At 42.6% G+C, this 23,725-nt stretch overlaps 1 protein-coding gene across 1 annotated transcript in view; it reads left to right on the top strand.

Moving 5' to 3' along the window:
* Positions 1-1,620: 1,620 nt before the first annotated feature.
* Positions 1,621-23,725, top strand: part of LOC110524071 (growth hormone-releasing hormone receptor) — a 35,550-nt gene continuing 13,445 nt past the window's right edge. Inside the window, exons 1-7 of the mRNA XM_090236690.1 lie at positions 1,621-1,665; positions 1,904-2,060; positions 4,429-4,536; positions 4,811-4,908; positions 7,781-7,878; positions 20,836-20,968; positions 22,657-22,810. Of these exons, the coding sequence (XP_090092816.1) occupies positions 1,621-1,665; positions 1,904-2,060; positions 4,429-4,536; positions 4,811-4,908; positions 7,781-7,878; positions 20,836-20,968; positions 22,657-22,810 (793 nt within the window). The remainder of the gene's footprint in view (positions 1,666-1,903; positions 2,061-4,428; positions 4,537-4,810; positions 4,909-7,780; positions 7,879-20,835; positions 20,969-22,656; positions 22,811-23,725) is intronic.

Raw genomic sequence — 23,725 nt, 5'->3', positions numbered from 1 at the left:
TTCTTGATGGGCTGCCCCCAGTTGGTGAGGGTAGTCCAAACACATCCGCCACGCTGACCCTCAACACAGAGGCCTCTCAAGTGTGCCTATTCCCCTCCTGTACCCCCTGTTCACCCACGACTGCGTGGCCGTGCACACCTCCAACACCCTCATCAAGTTTGCTGATGACACGACAGTGGTAGTAGGCCTGATCACCAATGATGACGAGACATGCTATAGGAAGGAGGTCAGACACCTGGCAGTGTGGTGCCGGGACAACAACCTCTCCCTCAACGTTGGCAAGACAAATGAGCTGATCGTGGACTACAGGAAACGGATGCACACACAAGGGACTCTACCCACACATACTTACACTCCAAATCATACACACACAGTCACTCACACAACACGTATACACAGGCACACATTCGCCACACACACACTTCCATACATTAAATACGCTGCTACTAGTGTCTATCTATCCTGTCTATCGTCTATCGCACCTCTGCCTATCGGCTCGTATATAGCCAAGCTACTGTATCATTGCTCATTGTGTATTTATTTAGTCCTCGTGTTATTATTTTTTATTGTAATCTGCTAGTCTACACCTGTTGTTTATGAAGCATGTTATAATAACTATTTTATTTGACATTGTTTCACATTTAACAAAAGACTCAAACAGAAACAGGGATTAGGCTATACAGTACGCTCGAGATTTACAATATTACCGGCATTGCACACAAGGGGCGCTAAAAATGCAAGAAAGCCCATTGGGCCCCTTATTACCAGAATGCTAAATAAATTTGCACAAACTAATAGCGAAATCACATAGACGCTGTTAGCTAAATGCTGACGAGCAAAAAACGAAAATAACTCATTGCAAAGACAGTTAAATCCAGAGCTCTTTGACTTCTGGCAGAAAGCCATTATTAGATATCTGAGGGTAAACATTTAGTAGTGAATTGCATACAAGTGTATCTTCATCACCTCATGTGCTCTGCACAACAGAGACTCACTGATAGATATTGAAGGCTATGGACTCGCCAGCTCCTGCTTTCTCCCGTTGTGCTATTTACAAACAAACGTGACATGCTCAACTGTTCTGAGGAACTACGGTAAGTTTCATAATGTAAAATAATGTGACATATGACTTGAATAACGCAATCCACTTTTTTTCCTAATGTATTGCACAGGTTGACTGCAGGTATTAACCTCTTAAAAAGTAGCTGCAAATATTCAAATGTATTGAAACACTTCAAAGAAATGATGGCATTGAAAAACCATCCTGTTGCTTCCCCTGAAATACCCCTGTATACGGTATTTATACATTTTCACTGGAAAATAGGCCTACAAGGAAACTCAACGTATCTCGACTAAGTTGATTGCGCGTGGTGGTCTGTGCGCTGCGTAGTACTGTACCTTCCACAAATTCCTTTGCTAGACAACAAGACAGGTACGCTGGTTTCACAGAGTTGCAAATGTACTATTTATATGTTGGGGCGGCTGTAGAAAACCCTACTCCCTCAGCCTGTCTTGGAGACAGAAACTTTGTGAACCCAGGTTGCATCAAGTAGATTACCATCCCCCAGATCCTGACTCTTGTCTTTCAGTAGAGGGCAGTTCATATCTCTGTTGCTAGGCATGTTGCTAGGGGGCCTGATGGAACTCTCGCCTGAATATAGTCACGTAACACCCATTTAGCCAATCAGGCCTAGCCTGGCTAGGTGGATTGCTGGAGGGAGACTTTGTTCTTCCATACACTTATGGTGAGAATTATTTGTTTTTTCTCCATGGTTTACATTTTTGTTCCAATAGTAGTCCCCCCCCCCCCCCCCCCTCTCTCTCTTTCACTGTTTCTCTCTTGCTCTCTGTTTGTCTGCCTGTCTCTGACCCCCGCCCCCCCCCCTGCCCCCTTTCTCGCCAGGTTCTGTCGAGTCTGCACCCAGACTGCGAGTACATCTTTCAGCTGGAGAGGGAGGAGCGGCGTTGTCTTCGGTACATTGCAGAGCAGAACCACAGTACAGTTGAAAACAGTACAGTACTTTTCAACTTCGATGCATTGCAGAACCACAGTATGCTAGGTATCTGACAATATCCTCCTAGAATCACCCATTACGCTTTCTCACTCCAGTTTCCGGCTTATAGATTAGATCTCGAGTATAGATTGTCATAATATGATATATGTTCACATCTAAACGTGAGAGTCCGCCATTGAATAAATGGTTTGCAGATAATCATTTGCGGAAAGGACAGGTTCAGAGGGGAAAACTATCGTAGTGGAAAAGTAGTACATGCATTATGATTTATCAAAAGAGAGGACGTAAGATACAGTTGTAGTCGGAAGTTTACATACACTTAGGTTGGAGTCATTAAAACTAGTTTTTCTACCACTCCACGCATTTCTTGTTAACAGACTATAGTTTTGGCAAGTCGGTTAGGACATCTACTTTGTGCATGACACAAGTAATTTTTCCAACAATTGTTTACAGACATATTATTTCACTTATAATTCACTGTATCACAATTCCAGTGGGTCAGAAGTTTATATACACTATATACACTGACTGTGCCTTTAAACAGCTTGGAGAATTCCAGAAAATGATGTCATGGCTTTAGAAGCTTCTGATAGACTATTGACATAATTTGAGTCAATTGGAGGTGTACCTGTGGATGTATTTCAAGGCCTACCTTCAAACTCAGTGCCTCTTTGCTTGACATCATGGGAAAACTAAAAGTAATCAGCCAAGACCTCAGAAAAACAATTGTAGACCTCCACTAGTCTGGTTCATCCTTGGGAGCAATTTCCAAATGCCTGAAAGTAACACGTTCACCTGTACAAACACCATGGGACCACGCAGCCATCATACAGCTCAGGAAGGAGATGTGTTCTGTCTCCTAGAGATGAACGTACTTTGGTACAAAAAGTGCAAATCAATCCCAGAACAACAGCAAAGGACCTTGTGAAGATGCTGGAGGAAACGGGTACAAAAGTATCTATATCCACAGTAAAATGCGTCCTATATCGACATAACTTGAAAGGCCGCTCAGCAAGGAAGAAGTCACTGCTCCAAAACCGCCACAAAAAAAGCCAGGCTACGGTTTGCAACTGAACATGGAGAAATGTCCTCTGGTCTGAAGAAATAAAATAGAACTGTTTGGCCATAATGACCATCGTTATGTTTGGAGGAAAAAGGGGAAGGCTAGCAAGCCGAAGAACACCATCCCAACAGTGAAGCACAGGGGTGGCAGCATCATGTTGTGGGGGTGCTTTGCTACAGGAGGGACTGGTGCACTTCACAAAATAGATAGCATCATGAGGCCGGAAAATTATGTGGATATATTGAAGCCACATCTCAAGACATCAGTCAGGAAGTTAAAGCTTGGTCGCAAATGGGTCTTCCAAATAGACAAGGACCCCAAGCATACTTCCAAAGTTGTGGCAAAATGGCTTAAGGACAACAAAGTCAAGGTTTTGGAGTGGCCATCACAAAGCCCTGACCTCAAACTTGTAGAACATTTGTTGGGATGAAAAAGTGTGTGCGAGCAAGGAGGCCTACAAACCTGACTCAGTTACACCAATTATGTCAGGAGGAATGGGCCAAAATTCACCCAAATTATTGTGGGAAACTTGTGGAAGGCTACCCAAAACGTTTGACCCAAGTTAAACAATTTAAAGGAAATGTTACCAAATACTGATTGAGTGTATGTAAAATTCTGACCCACTGGGAATGTGATGAAAGAAATAAAAGCTGAAATAAATAATTCTCTCTACTATTATTCTGACATTTCACATTCTAAAAATAAAGTGGTCATACCAACTGACCTAAGACAGGGAATATTTACTAGGATTAAATGTCAGGAATTGTGAAAAACTGAATTTTAATGTATTTGGCTAAGGTGTATGTAAACTTCCGACTTCAACTGTATGTATGTAATTTATAGCAAGATTCAATTCTTGGTATTGTGTTTAGGTTTCGATTAAGTACACTGAAAAAAATCCTGTTGTTTTTATGGTAACTTACTGGCAGCCAGTACAAAGATACAGCATGTTACCGTAAATTCCCGAATAAACTTTTACATTACGTCACTGTCGCAGGATGTTGGGGGCACCTTAATTGGGGAGGATGGGCTCGTGGGAATGGCTGGAGCGGAATAAGTGGAATTGTATCAAATACATTGAACACATGGTTTCCATGTGTGTTGATGCCATCCTCCACTCAGCAGCCACCACTGATCACTGTACATTTACAGTAATGTACTGCTAAAACAAAGTTGCTTTGGAATTCATGGTAACATACTGTACCTTTTTCTTACAGAAATGTAAGACTTTACATCACCTTTATCGCTGTCTCTTTCTTGCTGTCTCTCTCATCTGTTTCTCTTTCGCGCTCTATCCTTCCCTCTCTGACTCTGTCTCTCTCCCTCTCTTATTCTCACTCTCTCCTGAAGGTTGTCTAGCGTACTGGGACTCTGTGGTGTGTTGGCCATATGCTGCGGTTGGGGAGACATTCCACATGGCCTGCCCTGCTGTCTTCTCTCTTTTTGGGAATAACACAGGTGCAGTTGACATTTGTCACAGTAAAGGGCAGGGGGGAACGTGTGTGTGGGTGGAGATACCATGATGTACTGTATAAAGTATACATATAATATACAATGACATACAGGTACTATGTTATGCTTTACTCTTTTACAGTAATTCTCTCTCTGTCCGTTTTCCACTGGCTTCCAATCCCTGTCAGTCGCAGTGACTGACAGCCCGTAGTCCAGCCCCTCATAGTGCTTCTGTTTCTCATCACAGGTGACTCCTAACCTTTGACCTCTACCTCAGCAGGTTTAGTCAGCCGAAACTGCACTAGCAACGGATGGTCTCAACCCTTCCCCCCGTACCACATAGCCTGTAGTGTGGATGACAACATTCACATTCCAGAGGTGAGAGAGAGAGAAGGGTCATGTGATAAGGTCAGGGGGTCATCATGAGCATCCGCAGTGTACTGTTTTTACTAACAATAGCTTTACAGCTGTGGTCTGTCAATGCAATCGACTGAACTGCGGCTGTATCAATGTGTTTTGACAGTATTTGGTTTGAAACAATGCCAAATGCATGTTGATCTGAAATAATTCATAGGAGCATGCAAGAACATTTTACCCATAGTCATGGACTACAATCTCCCTAGCTTGATTCCTACTGTTTACTAAGGGAAGTGAGCCCTGACTTGGGTTGCAAAGCTACCGGTAATGTAGCAAAGTTACTGGAATCTTCAGTAATTTAGGCAATTAACAGAAAATCTATAGCAGTCTATTGTAACTTTGGTAATTTATACTTGAATAACTTAAAAATATGTATTCATATATATAATTCATGTATTTGTAGATAGACAATATGGTTTAAGAGAAAATAGCCTAATTAATTAAAAAGAAAGCATTGAATCAACAATGGAATTATTTGGAATAATTATTTCTTTTAACCTCTGCAACTCATGACGTCAAAACAGTCACAACAAATACATATTGACATAGTAAAATAAGTAAAAGTGTGTAAATAAAAATAGGAAGGATATTTCATACTGAAACTCTCATACTAAAACACCAATGGTATTCAACTAAGTTGGTTTATATGTAGGATAATTATTTCTGTTTTATATTTGACATGTGATTATGGACAGACAGAGGGCCAGAGATAATGACACCACAGCGGTGATATTCTGAAGCACCCAACAGGGCTACTAGATATCTTGTGATAGATTACATAACATCCTTGAAAGTTACCAAAATTCTGGTATTTTACTGGTAAACTTAAAAAGTTTCCAGTAATATACACTCCCTTTGCAACCTTAGCCCTGACTTAATTTGGTCCTTGGAGGAAATGGATAGACATTTGAGTGTTTCATAAATGATATTAGTGGACAGGATTGACAGTTTGGACACCAGAAAAGCAATCAACAATCATCTGTTGCAGACAGTTGAATTGAAAAATGCTAAATTTTACCTTATGAAATTGCTTCCTGCTGTTGGGAAGTCTGTTGAAGGGCAGACTTACATTCGTCTGTACTGTAAATCTATGTTGGAATCAAGTGCAATTATGGCACACATAAAAACGAATGAAGGGGTTGTTGGCGGATGGTTGAGTATCCATTGTTAAATGTATATATTAGCTTTCTCACTACTGATTGAGTAGTCAATTTAAGTGAACTATACCCGTCATTTCAGCGACCGACTGATAACAATTTGGAGAGTCTATTCATATGTAATTGTCTCTCATTTGTATATATTTATTGGAATTTGATTTCAACGGAATATAATGACCATGTAATTTCAATTTTGGAAGGATATAGTTATTTGGAACAATAACGATTTGGGGAGTCTATCCATATCTAAATGTCACTCAATTGTGTAGAATTTTATAGCTTAGTAATAAATACATTTCTATCCTTTTTTAAAGAGTGAGGTTGGATATTTAGTTGTATTATGTTTGTCTAGTGGATCATTCCTGTAAACCAGACTAGAGGATTTGGCTTGGATTTTTGTATCTTCACATAATCAGTACCACGGTTGAAAACTCAGCCATGTTCCATGAAGACACGATGTGATTGGCAACCATGAATAGCCTAGTTTTGGTTCGGTAGACATGAGCGGAGTATGTTATGACGAATCCCTTGTATGAGTCATGAATAATGATATGATTAAGAGACATTTAGCAGGGTTTACATGTCTCAGAGAAGGACTACTGATCTAGAATCAAGTCCGCCTGTCCATACAATTATGTTCATTATGATCTAAAAGGCAGAGTTGATCCTAGATCAGCACTCATACTATGAGAGGCCTGAGGCCTCATTTACAAATGTTTTGTTCATGTCACACTACATATCTGAGTGCACAATTTCTGAAAAGGATACGAACGTCTCAAAATATTGAGATTTTTTAAACATGGTGCATCACATTTGCATGCCCGTTATCAGTAAGATCCATCCTAATACTGTGCGTGCTTGAGCAAGCATTATAACTCTTCCTCCATTCACCTTTTATGGTGACAATAACTCCCTTTATTTGCGGTATAATTTGAAACTATTGGATTTAGGCCATAGTAATATTTAAACTAAGAGCAATGGCACATTTGATCAAATGTTTTTGGAGATGTTGGCAGAATGTTTTAATCTTGCGCAACCACTTATACTGTATTTGGCAAAGGACTGTGACAGTTTCTGAAATAAAAAACTATGGACAATTGTTATGGACAATTAAATGAGAGATGCGCATGGTAATTTGTTATATGGGTACTTCGGGAATATGAACCCATCCCAGCCAGAAAAGGTGAGAAAAGTATTCTGCAGTGGTTATGAAAACAAAAGAAAAAGGAAATAGATTTCTAAGTCGAATTCGTTTAACTCCAAAAATAAAACGCATTTTTGCATTTCTTACTAACGGTAAACACATGCATTTTGTTTTCCCGTTTTTTAAATCTTTCTTTCTCGATAAGCCTGTCATCATATCCCACATTTGCACAAAATATTTACTTGTCTCCTTGCCACATAATACCTAGACCACAAGAAAATGTACGTACACAAGCTCTACAGTTTGCGTGGAGGTAAGGACAAGTTAAGTTTTTTATAAATGCCAACTTTTGCAGGAAACTGGGCCCATATTTACAGTCAAAGTTGTAATGCTGGTATAGGATCAGTTTGGCCTTTTAGTTCATAATGAATAACATTTATATGGATAGGGCACACGGTCAGACCTGGTCCTAGATCAGCACTGCTACTCTGAAACTGTGACGTCTACTTCTCTGTATGTGAAAACCATGCAGGAGTCATACTTTGCCACGGTGAAGCTGATCTACTCCATTGGCTACGGCACCTCCCTGTTCTTCCTGTCCATCGCTGTGGTGATTCTGCTGCTCTTCAGGTAGGTGGAGGTCAAAGGTTGTAACCTGGTGTACCAGGTGATTGATTTGTTGATTAATTAATTGATTGATTGGGAGGAAGAATGGCTGGAACAGTTCCAGATTCCACATGATTTTCCATGGTCCACCCACAGAAATTACAGTTGAAGTCGGAGGTTTACATACAGCTTAGCCAAATACATTTAAACTCAGTTTTTCACAATTCCTGACATTTAATCCTAGTAAAAAATCCCTGTTTTAGGTCAGTTAGGATCACCACTTTATTTTAAGAATGTGAAATGTCAGAATAATAGTAGGGAGAGTGATTTATTTCAGCTTTTATTTCTTTCATCACATTCCCAGTGGGTCAGAAGTTTAAGCTTCCCACAATAAGTTGGGTGAATTTTGGCCCATTCCTCCTGACAGAGCTGGTGTAACTGAGTCAGGTTTGTAGGCCTCCTTGCTCGCACACACTTTTTCAGTTCTGCCCACATATTTTCTACAGGATTGAGGTCAGGGCTTTGTGATGACCCCTCCAATACCTTGACTTTGTTGTCCTTAGGCCATTTTGGAAGTATGCTTGGGGTCATTGTCCATTTGGAAGACCCATTTGCGACCAAGCTTTAACACCCTGACTGATGTCTTGAGACGTTGCTTCAATATATCCACATAATTTCCATCCTCATGATGCCATCTATTTTGTGAAGAGTGCCAGTCCCTCCTGCTGCAAAGTACCACCACAACATGATGCTGCCACCCCTGTGCTTCACGGTTGGGATGGTGTTCTTTCGGCTTGCAAGCCTCCCCCTTTTTCCTCCAAACAGAACGATGGTCATTATGGCAAAACAGTTATATTTTTATTTCATCAGACCAGAGGACATTTCTCCAAAAAGTACGATCTTTGTCACCATGTGCAGTTGTGAACCGTAGTCTGGCTTTTTTATGTTGGTTTTGGAGCAGTGGTTTCTTCCTTGCTGAGCGGCCTTTCAGGTTATGTCGATATAGGACTCGTTTTACTGTGGATATAGATACTTTTGTACCTGTTTACTTCAGCATTGTCACAAGGTCCTTTGCTGTTGTTCTGCGATTTAATTGCACTTTTTGCACCAAAGTATGTTCATCTCTAGGAGGGCTGCTAGGAGACAGAACGTGTCTCCTTCCTGAGCGGTATGACGGCTGCGTGGCTCCATGGTGTTTATACTTGCACACTATTGTTTGTAGAGGTGAACGTGGTACCTCCTTGCGTTTGGAAATTGCTCCCAAGGATGAACCAGACTTGTGGAGGTCTACAATTGTTTTGGCTGATTTCTTTTGATTTTCCAATGATGTCAAGCAGAGGCACTGAGTTTGAAGGTAGACCTTGAAATACATCCACAGGTACACCTCCAATTGATTCAATTTATGTCAATTAGGCGATCAGAAGCTTCTAAAGCCATGACATGATTTTCTGGAATTTTCCAAGCTGTTTAAAGGCACAGTCAACTAATTGATGTAAAATATATCACTAGCCACTTTAAACAATGCTACTTAATATAATGTTTACATACCCTACATTACTCATCTCATATGTATATGTATATACTGTACTCTATATCATCTACTGCATCTTTATGTAATACATGTATCACTAGCCACTTTAAACTATGTCACTTTTGTTTACATACCTTACATTACTCATCTCATGTGTATATACTGTACTCGATACCATATATTGCATCTTGCCTATGCCGTTCTGTACCATCACTCATTCATATACTGTATCTTTATGTACATATTCTTTATCCCTTTACACTTGTGTGTATAAGGTAGTAGTTTTGTAATTGTTAGGTTAGATTACTCGTTGGTTATTACTGCATTGTCGGAACTAGAAGCACAAGCATTTCGCTACACTCGCATTAACATCTGCTAACCATGTGTATGTGACAAATACATTTTATTTGGTGTATGTAAACTTCTGACCTATTGGAATTGTGATACAGTGATGAAGTGAAATAATCTGTCTGTAAACAATTGTTGGAAAAATGACTTGTGTCATGCACAAAGTAGATGTCCTAACTGACTTGCCAAAACTATAGTTTATTAACAAGACATTTGTGGAGTGATTGAACAATGAGTTTTAATGACTCCGACCTAAGTGTATGTAAACTTCCGACTTCAACTGTATATTAGTCAAATGAAAGATTTCTCAATATAACTTGGACTAACAGAAGTAGAGATGTGATCAGATCCTTATAAAGAGGTAACCAACACTTCTTCTCAGACTAAGAAAACCTATAGTTTGCCGTTCAGCAGCTCTGTGCTGTATTCTGTCCATTTTACCATAGGGGTGAAGCCTAAGACCCCTGTCACTAATGAGGGACAGTGGCACTCCATTTCTCCCCGCTACACCTATGTTGGTTTCAGGCAATCCTGTTGAGAGAATGTCTAGCACGCTTTCCTCCCTCATCTTCTCTCCCTCCTCTCATCTCTCCTCCTCTCCTCCCTCCTCTCCCTCCAGACAGTTTTTTGCAGTCTAATCTAATCAAACATGTGGGCACTCTGAAAGGACAAATCCATAGATTGAGATTTGCTGTCTCTCTCACTCTGGCTCTCAATCTCTCTGCCTCGTTCCAAATTAAAGGGAGTCTCTTTACTAAATGAAGGTAAAAGAGAGTGGTGTTTTGTATCGTACAGTTATGACTAGGGTTGCAAAGTTACCGGAATCTGCAGTCATTTTGGTAATTAACAAAAATATCGATGGCAATCTATAGTAACTTGTTGGTAATTTACACTTGAATAACTTAAAAAATGTATTCATATATAGTATGTCTTTTTTATTGTCCATATTGTTTAAATAAAATTTAAGGGGATATTTCATACTGAAACCATCATATTAAACACCAATGGTATTCACTAAATGTATGGTTTATATTTAGGATAATGTTTTACAGCTGTGTCATTCTATATTTTATTTATCTTAAATATCGCCCTATTTTGAAGAACAAACGAATCACGCCTGACAAAGCCAATGAACACTGTGCCTCACCGGAAGCCCTGTTTTACACAGGTGATTAACCCGAGATACGGATTAATTCCTTCAATTCAGTACCTCTTCACCGAGCCCAGAACTGGCGGCACAGTCCGAACAGGAGTTGTACCTTGTTTCTGCCCTTCAGGGAACCGTAGTTGGTCATAACTTCGTTCCCTTTCAGCTCTGTACAACACTGCAATGGGTACATGACATCACGTCGCAAGACGACCTCAGCAGACACCAACCAAAATGGCCCATGGCAGACCACCCAGAGTTGCAACTGGACAGGAAAACCTGCAGTACCCGGGTATTGTTCAATCTGCTGCCCCAGCCATAAACACACTGTGGGCAGCAGGCTACACTGGGGGTAGTGACATCCAAGCAATCAAACCTCATAAAAATGTGTGGTGATGGCCAACTCGCCACAAATATCTCTGCCCAAGATGCCACCAGACCCCTGGTGGAGTGGGCGCCTACTAGTGGTGAGCGGGTCAGCTGTTTGTTCCGCCCGCAATTGCTAATAAGCAATCCACGACCGTCTGACGATATGTGATAAAATGCAAATCTGAGGCAATTTATGCTTGATCTGGCAATGTGGTCCGGTGGCTCAGTATGGAAGGTGTAACTCACGTTCGAAGCCTCCGGAGACTTGTGACAGGCCAAATCGAGCTCTGTACCGCATCGCCTTAAACCACCCACATTTTGTAACAATGCGGAGGGCTCTGTGTAGCTCCGCATTGACATGATTGGTTGACGGTAGTTGGGGGCAGAAGGTCCTGAAACCTACTTACTTGACTTATTCCTTCACAACAGTTCTGCTCTGTTCAGAGAAGCACAAGAAGTATGAATGTTCTTCCTTCTGCAGAGGCCGCAACACATTAAATGCTGTATGGATTGACCATGCAGGCTAATAAATGATTTTTTGACAGCGGGTGCAGGATATATTTTGTGGGATTTAGATATGTTTCTGCTTATAAATTCAGACATTTTGGTAGGCTATTTGTAAGTCAACTCGTCTATAATTAGATACATGCAGCTTCACTTCTGTCATATGTTGTCCTAGAAGACTAAATGAACCCTTGCTCACCAGAATGCCATAAATTGATGCTTTAATCTAGTTGACATTGGTAAAGTTTTCTCTGTCATCTCTGCTTCTTTCATGGCGCAAAGACATTTAGGGACCGGGAAGATCTCTCCCCCAAACACTTGTGAAATATTTTTCTGTGAAAACGACCCAACATGTTTCTGATAAGATTTCAGTTCAGCTTTGATGCAAATTTTGTGGGGTTGAAATACTAACAGCTTTTATGTTGCTGAGATGTGTCTAACTGAGCATTAGCATTCTCTAAAGCAGGTCCGGAGTAATGCAGGGGCTTACCGGGGCAATGCAGAGGCTTACCGGGGCTGAAGCCCATTGTATGTATTTTATATGTCATGTGGTGGGAAAAGTACCCAATTTTCATACTTTAGTAAAAGTAAAGATACCTTCATATAATGTAATCTGCGTAATCCCCCCCCAAAATAATTTATCGTAATGTTGAATACTCAAATAAATGTTCAAAATCACCTTTCTGGTCAAAATAGTTATACAGTGCCTTGCGAAAGTATTTGGCCCCCTTGAACTTTGCGACCTTTTGCCACATTTCAGGCTTCAAACATAAAGATATAAAACTGTATTTCTTTGTGAAGAATCAACAACAAGTGGGACACAATCATGAAGTGGAACGACATTTATTGGATATTTCAAACTTTTTTAACAAATCAAAAACTGAAAAATTGGGCTTGCAAAATTATTCAGCCCCTTTACTTTCAGTGCAGCAAACTCTCTCCAGAAGTTCAGTGAGGATCTCTGAATGATCCAATGTTGACCTAAATGACTAATGATGATAAATACAATCCACCTGTGTGTAATCAAGTCTCCGTATAAATGCACCTGCACTGTGATAGTCTCAGAGGTCCGTCAAAAGCGCAGAGAGCATCATGAAGAACAAGGAACACACCAGGCAGGTCCGAGATACTGTTGTGAAGAATTTTAAAGCCGGATTTGGATACAAAAAGATTTCCCAAGCTTTAAACATCCCAAGGAGCACTGTGAAAGCGATAATATTGAAATGGAAGGAGTATCCGACCACTGCAAATCTACCAAGACCTGGCCGTCCCTCTAAACTTTCAGCTCATACAAGGAGAAGACTGATCAGAGATGCAGCCAAGAAGCCCATGATCACTCTGGATGAACTGCAGAGATCTACAGCTGAGGTGGGAGACTCTGTCCATAGGACAACAAATCAGTCGTATATTTTACAAATCTGGCCTTTATGGAAGAGTGGCAAGAAGAAAGCCATTTCTTAAAGATATCCATAAAAAGTGTTGTTTAAAGTTTGCCACAAGCCACCTGGGAGACACACCAAACATGTGGAAGAAGGTGCTCTGGTCAGATGAAACCAAAATTGAACTTTTGGCAACAATGCAAAACGTTATGTTTGGCGTAAAAGCAACACAGCTGAACACACCATCCCCACTGTCAAACATGGTGGTGGCAGCATCATGGTTTGGGCCTGCTTTTCTTCAGCAGGGACAGGGAAGATGGTTAAAATTGATGGGAAGATGGATGGAGCCAAATACAGGACCATTCTGGAAGAAAACCTGATGGAGTCTGCAAAAGACCTGAGACTGGGACGGAGATTTGTCTTCCAACAAGACAATGATCCAAAACATAAAGCAAAATCTACAATGGAATGGTTCAAAAATAAACATATCCAGGTGTTAGAATGGCCAAGTGTTGATAATGGGATATGTAGACGGGTGAGTCGGTCAAGGATCGATTCAGACAAAGTGGTAAATTGTATGACAAGCGACAGTTTAATTATGAGTAAAGATATCTGGTACAGCGTGAACACGGGCCCTTCTGTTAGCTCATGAGGAACCAGCAGAAAAGAAGCCCCGCTAACAGTTTGCACATGTGTCATATACAGAACAGAAAGTAGGTTGATTCTAGAAGATCAGGTCTTCGGGTTGGTTCAGGCTGAGGTGTAGTCTTCTTGGATTGGCCCTGTTGGGCCGTCCGTCATCCCTCTGAGTCCCGTTCTTTGTCACACAATGTTCGGCTAGAAAGGAGATTAGGTGTGTGCGCTGTCCTCAGTCACACAATGTTCGGCTAGAAAGGAGATTAGGTGTGTGCGCTGGTTTCTGCAAGTCAAGGCTGTCTCTTCCTCCCAATGTGTGGGTGTATGTCTTATCTGTGTGTCCTCGGCAGTTAGTGTGTGTAATGTGTGTGTGCTGTGTGTGTGGGTGTGGGAGCTATCCTGTATGGGACCTAACATGTTTTACTGTGAAAATACGTTGTCTCAGTTATAGCAATGTAATAGCAGTAGGCTGGTCACCTGCATAAGAAATAGCACTTCCTTACACAAGTCAAAGTCCAGACCTGAATCCAATCGAGAATCTGTGGAAAGAACTGAAAACTGCTGTTCACAAATGCTCTCCATCCAACCTCACTGAGCTCGAGCTGTTTTGCAAGGAGGAATGGGAAAACATTTCAGTCTCTCGATGTGCAAAACTGATAGAGACATACCCCAAGCGACTTACAGCTGTAATCGCAGCAAAAGGTGGCGCTACAAAGTATTAACTTAAGGGGGCTGAATAATTTTGCACGCCCAATTTTTCAGTTTTTGATTTGTTAAAAAAGTTTGAAATATCCAATAAATGTCATTCCAATTCATGATTGTGTCCCACTTGTTGTTGATTCTTCACAAAAAAATACAGTTTTATATCTTTATGTTTGAAGCCTGAAATGTGGCAAAAGGTCGCAAAGTTCAAGGGGGCCGAATACTTTCGCAAGGCACTGTATATTGCTGAGGTGTAGTCACTTTTGAGGACATAAGCTCAAGTACACAGTACAAATATGCTAAAAAATATGAAAATATAAAACATTTTGTTTGATGTATTGTGCTACGATGTAACGATTGCAGGCATGTGCTTCGTCAGTGGCTGTGATGTAGGGTTCAGCCACGAGTTGATGGACAGTCGGAAGAGCAAATGAAATGTTTGGAGGGACATCCCAGCTTCAAGTGGTTTCAGATTTCACATCCTACAGGCTCAGAAAAAAGGCCATGCAAAAACCTGATATCTCTAGCTTAAACTAACGGATTTTGATAGGAATTTGTTTTATTATGTTACTTAGATTCATGCACGGGTGCATCAAAAGACTCTTAAAGGCCATGTTTCACCTTAAACCCCCCCAAACAATAATGAGTAGTGTGTACAGTGGCTTGCGAAAGTATTCACCCCCCTTGGCATTCTTCATATTTTGTGTTGCCTTACAACCTGGATTTAAAATTGAAATTTTTGAGGGTTTGTAACATTTGATTTACACAACATGCCTACCACTTTGAAGATGCAACATATTTTTTATTGTGAAACAAACAAGAAATAAGTTAAAAAAAAGAAAAACTTGAGTGTGCATAACTATTCACCCCCCAAGTCAATACTTTGTAGAGCCACCGTTTGCAGAAATTACAGCTGCAAGTCTCTTGGGGCATGTCTCAATAAGCTTGGCACATCTAGCCACTGGGATATTTGCCCATTCTTCAAGAAAAAACTGCTCCAGCTCCATCAAGTTGGATGGGTTCCACTGGTGTACAGCAATCTTTAAGTCATACCACAGATTCACAATTGGATTGAGGTCTGGGCTTTGACTAAGCCATTCCAAGACATTTAAATGTTTCCCCTTAAACCACTCGAGTGTTGCTTTAGCAGTATTCTTAGGGCCATTGTCCTGCTGGAAGGTGAACCTCCGTCTCAGTCTAAAATCTCTGGAAGACTGAAACAGGTTTCCCTCAAGAATATTCCTGTATTTAGCGCCAGCCATCATTCCTTCAATTCTGACCAGTTTCCCAGTCCCTGCCGATGGAAAAACATCCCCACAGCATGATGCTGCCACCACCATGCTTCACTGTGGTGATAGTGTTCTCGGGGTGATGAGCGGTGTTGGGTTTGCGCCAGACATAGCGTTTTCCTTGTTGGCCAAAAAGCTCAATTTTAGTCTCATCTGACCAGAGTACCTTCTTCCACATGTTTGGGGAGTCTCCCATATGCCTTTTGGCGAACACCAAACCTGTTTGCTTATTTTTTTCTTTAAACTGTGGAGTGTACGGCTTAAAGTGGTCCTATGGACAGATACTCCAATCTCCGCTGTGGAGCTTTGCAGCTCCTTCAGGGTTATCTTTGATATCTTTGTTGTCTCTCTGATTAATGCCCTCCTTGCCTGGTCCGTGAGTTTTGGTGGGCGGCCCTCTCTTGGCAGGTTTATTGTAGTGCCATATTCTTCCCATTTTTTAGTAGTGGATTTAATGGTGCTCCGTAGGATGATATTTTTTTATAACCCAACCCTGATCCGTACTTCTCCACAACTTTGTCCCTGACCTGTTTGGAGCGCTAATTGGTCTTCATGGTGCCTCTTGCTTGGTGGTGCCCCTTGCTTAGTGGTGTTGCAGACTTCACTTCACCAATTTGGACTATTTTGTATATGTCCATTACATGAATCCCCCCCCCCCAAAAAAAATGTTCAATTACAGGTTGTAATGCAACAAAATAGGAAAAACACCTAGAGGGATGAATACTTTTGCAAGGCACTGTATATGTATGAATCTGTTATGTCACTTTTTTGTTCTTCAATCTGACAGTAAATTGGTGATATAATCGATTTATATACTTCTGGGCTGCATGCACACCATATAAATATGAAATATAACATTGTCCAGGCTTGACGTAGATTCAGGTGAATACATTTGGAATGCTGAGCCACTGGCTGCACAAGGTGGTAGTGTGCGAGTGGGTTTCTTTTGACAATGAAGCACCCTACTACGGCCATATAGTTTGGAACCGAGAAGACCTAGACGGGAGTAGGCAAGAAGGAGTCGGCCGATGGTGGCTAAAGTAATGTCTAGTTGGTCAGAAAAGTATGGTAAGTTACCGAGTGAGTGTCTTTGATAACTGCCTAGTTGGTTAGCTAGCTAGCTGCGTTTTACACTTAGTTCATTATCTAGCTAGCTAACTACAGTACCAGTCAAAAGTTTAGACACACCTACTCATTCCAGGGTTTTTCATTATTTTTACTGTTTTATATATTGTAGAATAATAGTGAAGACATTAAAACTGTGAAATAACACATATGGAATCATGAAGTAACCAAAAAAGTGTTAAACAAATGAAAATATATTTTATATTTCCAAGTAGCCAACTTTTGCATTGATGACAACTTTGTTTGAATTCGAGACCAGATTGATCTCAAATAACACATATGGAATCATGAAGTAACCAAAAAAGTGTTAAACAAATGAAAATATATTTTATATTTCCAAGTAGCCAACTTTTGCATTGATGACAACTTTGTTTGAATTCGAGACCAGATTGATCTCAGTTTGTCAGTGTCAGAGTAGCCACTCATTTTGGTAATTTGTGTATTACTAAAAAAGATTTATCGTATGTCTTCTATCATGTCACTGACGTAGAATTGCATGAAATGTGTTTTTAAAAAGAAAAAAAAATCTGATCCTGCTAACAAATGTTCCCCGTGTGTGGAAATCCTCTGCTTAAGTGTAGCCTATACCACGTCGCAAATTATAAAGAGGCTTTTTCTTCAACAGTAAATTTACTATGCATTGAATTGCATCTGGGTGCACAGATTTGTTTACAGAAAATTATGGTGTGCCGGGAAGTGGGGTTTGGTCATTTCTGACTTTTGCTGTCATATGCCAGAGCCAGATTAACAAAACAGACAAGAAGTTGGTCACTCCTGGTCCACTCAATGTACATACATAATGCTTGTACCAGACAGACTGAACATGGGAAACCATCTCCATCGACTCTGCTTCCACCAGCCAATTGTCCAGGTAGTCCAATATCCTGAGCCCCAGACACTGCATAGGCGCCAAACCCGCCTCCACAACTTGCGTGGCGAGACGGAAAGCCTGAAAGTGAGGACCAGAAACCATAGGCTGCAGCCTTGAATCAGAACCTCAGGAACTTTCTATGATGGAAATATAGTGCCACATGAAAGTACGTGTCCTTCAGGTTGATGGGTGGTGAACCAATCGCCCGGGCGCACTGACTGTAACATCCGAATGTTCGTGAGCATTCTGAATTTGTAGACCTTGTTTAGGGCATGCAGGTCCAAAATGGGATGCAAAGTCCTACCCCTTTTGGGAACCAGAAAATACCGGTTGTACCAGCGGTCTTGGGCATCTGACATAGAAACCACTTGGATTACCTGCTTCTGGAGATGGGAAGAAATCTCCTCTCTCAAAACGGGCGCTGAGGCCTCGGGAACAGTCGAAGTAATGATGTCGTAAAATCGTGAGGGATGCACAACAAACTGTAGCCTATACCCTATACGTCACGGTTTGCATCATCCAGGGTGACACTGCTCATGCACGCCATTGGTCGACACAGACGGCAAGTCTCCTGTAAGTCTCCATCTGAAGGGGCGGACTGTTACGGAGTCTAGTTGATAGGTATTCGACTAGCCGGACTGTTCCCCGGACTCCATGTGTAGGGATTTGTACAATGCACAAACAAGGCTATTGAACCTGACATTGGTGTCTGTCTTTATTCCTTTATCCAACATATCATACTGAAACACGGACTGGAAAAATTTGGTCATTTTCCATGCCTTTTTTAAATTTCCACCACTCTCAACAACCAAGTGTCTGACGGGACTTGTTTTTATTAAGCTCACATGTGGAGGAGACGACACTCTTGACACCCGTGAACACTGTGGAACTTGGGGTAGAAACAGTGTGTTTAAGTACTGACATTTGCCTGAAGCCAGGTTCACTCTGGGTTTGGGGACTTCGGCTTCCAGTTACATACTCCGGTTGGCCGTGCCACTTGGGGGTACTTTTGTCAAGCAAACATCTGGAGAGTGGACCATGCCACCTCCATTCTCATCGCGCTAGGTGCATGGGGGGCTGCTGTCTTCCCCGCTCCGTAGAGGGACCAGCTTTCACGTCATCCTTGGGAGCAAAACGGTGCCTGTGCCTAGCAGACTGCCGCTGCTCTTGTGGAACCGGACAAGCAGGAACAGTCTTGGGTTTGCACCAGGAAGCCAGCGCAGCCCGCTTACCCGCCTGTACTCTGTCTGCAGACCCTCTAGAAGACAATGCCACCACAGCAGCAAAGGTCCTCCGATCCCCTGCTTCTTTTTCTCCTCAAAACGAGACTGCATACAGTATACTCCAGGGCTGAGCCGAACAACACCGCAGGAGAAATCGTGTCTCTCAGGTCAGCCAACTACTCAGTCTGGTAAACCTGCAGCATTATGACCTCGTTTAGGGACCGCGCCTCCAACCCGCTAAGCTCATGGACGAAGTCTGGAAAAAGAGGCAAGCGGTGCTTGACTGCAGCTAACGCCGGTGCCAGGTATTTCCCACCAAACCTGACACCTGTCACCTTCACTGACACTCGCGAAGCTGCTCTGCGACATCGATCAATGAGCAGCGCGTTACAAACAAGATATTCCCCTGCCACATCCGTTAAGTTGGAGTAAAGCCTGATAAAACTTGTGTTCCAATGTTTGTTTGTTTTTAAGAAATGCGTGAATGGTTCTGCTCAGCTCGAGGTGCAGAGCGGATGAATTGAAGGAATGAGGGTTTATCACCTGTTGAAGGCGGGGCTTCCGGTGAGTGTTCATTGGCCTTGTCAGACGTGATTCTAACGTTCTTCAGTAAAGGGCGCTAGCTCGCGAACTCCCCATAGTTGTGTTGGACGGAGTGATAGGGAACTGACTGGGCTCAAACATTGGGGATGGCGATATATAGAGCCCATGACATTTGGATTGTATGAGCTGGAAATGTAATAATCAGAGGGGGAGATGCTCTAAGCCTTTGCTAATGCTAAGTGGTATAACTGTATAGTCTCAACAATGCACACCTGCTACTGCCAAGCACAGTCTTGTTTGCTCTCTCGCTCCCGCCCGCCGGTAATTATTTTTTATTTTATTGAACCTTATAACTGATTTACTTTGTCTACATATCCATAGCGAATTTATGACACAACAATAAGCAATTAATTAACGTGTTAAAACAGGTCCCAACGACATTATTAAACGTTAATGACATATCCATAGCATATCTATGGCACGTTCAGGTCACGCTATGCAAGAACGCATATTTATCGTACCATCTTAACTAGCCCCATTTTCCCCATGCACCATTGACCTCAGTGAGAAGATGGTAAGTGTGGGCTTTTACTGGTCTGTGGGGGAAATGGGGCTAGTACAGGCTATATATCAGCATAATTTGCTAAACTTGGTTTGGTCTTTTGGCATTTTCACTAACCCTGGTATGACAGAAGCACACGTTTGAGAACAGCAATAAATGATGACGCTATGCTACCATTGTAGTTATGCATCTATTAAGAAACCTAAATATAAGCTCTTGCCGAGCATGACAAGAATGTGCTATAGATATGCTATGGCTATATTTAAATAACCTTTAACAATGCAGGTGGGACCTGTGATAACACCGTCATAAAGTTCTTATAGCTGTGTAATGAATGCATCTCGCTCTCTCATCCTCAACTCTTGTTTCTGAATCTGAATCCTCCCTGTTGTTGTGCAACTTTTTTAGTGGGCCTCATTTTAATAATGTCTTTCAAGTGTCGGTTGAGACTGGTTTTATTTTATGTTGATTGCTTGTGCAACTTCAATCTCACTTCCTGTTGGCAGTTGTTTGATCTTGATCGTTTTGTTGTTTTTTCCCCCCTCATGCTCTTGACCATATTTCATGTGTGTGGTCCTTTGTCCTCACCGTGTTTTGTGTGTGTGTTCCTTGGCCTTGACTGTGTTTTGTGTGTTTGGTCCTTGGTCATGACCATGATTTGTGTATGTGGTCCCTTGTCCAGTACTCCTGACCGTGTTTTTATGGTTGCCCTGCGGTCCCCATTCCTGACTGTGTTTTGTGGTCCTTTCCAGGAGGCTTCGCTGTGCCAGGAACTATATTCACATCCAGCTGTTTGTCACCTTCATGCTGAAGGCGATGGCTGTGTTCAACAAGGACGCCAAGCTGTTCGCCAGCGAGGACACGGACCACTGCACCCTCTCCACCGTAAGTCAACCACTGCACCTTCTCCACCGTAAGTCAACCACTGCACCCTCTCCACCGTAAGTCAACCATTGCACCCTCTCCACCGTAAGTCAACCACTGCACCCTCTCCACCGTAAGTCAACCACTGCACCCTCTCCACCGCAAGTGAACCACTGCACCCTCTCCACTGCAAGTCAACCACTGCACCCTCTCCACCGTAAGTCAACCACTGCACCTTCTCCACCGTAAGTCAACCACTGCACCCTCTCCACCGTAAGTCAACCACTGCACCTTCTCCACCGTAAGTCAACCACTGCACCTTCTCCACCGTAAGTCAACCACTGCACCCTCTCCACCGTAAGTCAACCACTGCACCCTCTCCACCGTAAGTCAACCACTGCACCCTCTCCACCGTAAGTCAACCACTGCACCCTCTCCACCGTAAGTCAACCACTGCACCCTCTCCACCGCAAGTGAACCACTGCACCCTCTCCACCGTAAGTCAACCACTGCACCCTCTCCACCGCAAGTGAACCACTGCACCCTCTCCACTGCAAGTCAACCACTGCACCCTCTCCACCGTAAGTCAACCACTGCACCCTCTCCACCGTAAGTCAACCACTGCACCCTCTCCACCGTAAGTCAACCACTGCACCCTCTCCACCGTAAGTCAACCACTGCACCCTCTCCACCGCAAGTGAACCACTGCACCCTCTCCACTGCAAGTCAACCACTGCACCCTCTCCACCGTAAGTCAACCACTGCACCTTCTCCACCGTAAGTCAACCACTGCACCCTCTGCACCGTAAGTCAACCACTGCACCCTCTCCACCGTAAATCAACCACTGCACCCTCTCCACCGTAAGTCAACCACTGCACCTTCTCCACCGTAAATCAACCACTGCACCCTCTCCACCGTAAATCAACCACTGCACCCTCTCCACCGCAAGTGAACCACTGCACCCTCTCCACTGCAAGTCAACCACTGCACCCTCTCCACCGTAAGTCAACCACTGCACCTTCTCCACCGTAAGTCAACCACTGCACCTTCTCCACCATAAGTCAACCACTGCACCCTCTCCACCGTAAGTCAACCACTGCACCCTCTCCACCTTAAGTCAACCACTGCACCCTCTCCACTGCAAGTCAACCACTGCACCCTCTCCACCGTAAGTCAACCACTGCACCCTCTCCACTGTTCAGAACACAGAGCATGCATTGAGAGGGAAATGGAAGAGGTCCCGTTTGCTAGCTATTCAACACGCTATGCTCTCGTTCTGGCACTCTTATTTCCCCCTGTTTGTCTGTCTTCGCACTACTCTCACATCTCTTTCTCACTCTTCCCCTCTTCCTTCCCACCCTTCACTCACTCCCTCTCTCTCTCTCTCTCTCTCTCTCTCTCTCTCTCTCTCTCTCTCTCTTTCTCTCTTTCTCTTTCTCTCTCTCTCTTTCTCTCTCTCTCTCTTTCTCCTTTCTCTCTTTCTTTCTCTCTTTCTCTCTCTCTCTCTTTCTCCTTTCTCTCTCTCTCACTCTCTCTCTCTTCCCCTCTTCCTTCCCACCCTTCACTTTCTCTGTCTCTCTCTCTCTTTCTTTCTCCTTTCTCTCTCTTTCTCTCTCTCTCTCTCTCTCTCTCTCTCTCTCTCTCTCTCTCTCTCTCTCGCTCTCTCTCTCTCTCTCTCTCTCTCTCTCTCTCATATTGTCCCTCCCAGGCAGCTTGTAAAGCCTCAGTGGTGTTCTGTCACTACTGTGTCATGGCTAACTTCTTCTGGCTCCTGGTGGAGGCCCTCTACCTCAACACCCTGCTCTTCTCCTCCTTCCACCACAGCCGCCGCTGCCTCTGGGGCTTTGGCCTGTTGGGCTGGGGTGAGCACCTCATACATTATCCTTGTCTGTCTGTGTCTGGCTGTGTCTGTCTGTGTCTGGCTGTGTCTGGCTTTGTCTGTCTGTGTCTGTAGTAAGTCCTTTGGTGGGGAGTACAGAGCCATTTGTTTTTGCTCCTCTGGTTCGTGTGTGTCACTATTCAAATCCTGTTTGGTATTGATTCCACTCCACGTTTAAAAATGAATTCAAATGAACACAAGGTCAAACAACTGTGTGCAAAACATTGCCTGTTCATAAATGGCACAAATAACTCTCTGTAGATAGAGAGGAGTAAACTTGAATAATGCAACAAATGAAGTTAAACTTAGTAGCCCACTGCACGGTCTAGTTTTGAGTGCATGTTACAGTTATTAGTACTAATTGTCTGAGATGAATTGGGAAGGTGCAAACATCATCCTTTTTTAGTTTTTCGATTTAGCTGAGGGGTGTCATATGAATCAAGAAATTGTGACTTACAAATGATTTGTCTTGCCTCCATATCCCCCAATCGGATCATGATGCACATTTTATTGAGATATTAACAGCAGGTGTTCTTCCACTCAGTTAAGCATTTCATTTAAACACATTACTTTTGGTATTTCAATTCCTGCTCCTTAGACATTCGGGTGTATTGAGAATGCACAGGGAGTAGGCTATCAAGGAGTTCTGGTATACACCTGTGCAGCTACTGCAATTAGTACTTAGTTCTGAATTCTTCATAATTACTCAGTAAGTGCGACATCTCCGCATATAATTGTTGCATCCTGCCTACTACGCCAAAATGTGCATCTTATTATATAATTGCTGTTTAAGTCTCTCATGTTCAGCCGAGCAGCATAAGGCTTTAAACTGACCGGTATAACAAATGTTATAACACTTTTCCTTTTGAAGTATATTTCTTGACTTTTTTTTTGTCAT

The sequence above is a fragment of the Oncorhynchus mykiss genome, chromosome 5 (assembly GCF_057628025.1).
Source record: "Oncorhynchus mykiss isolate SJ-2025 chromosome 5, ASM5762802v1, whole genome shotgun sequence".
NCBI lineage: Eukaryota > Metazoa > Chordata > Actinopteri > Salmoniformes > Salmonidae > Oncorhynchus > Oncorhynchus mykiss.
This window is presented reverse-complemented; position numbering and strand designations above follow the sequence as displayed.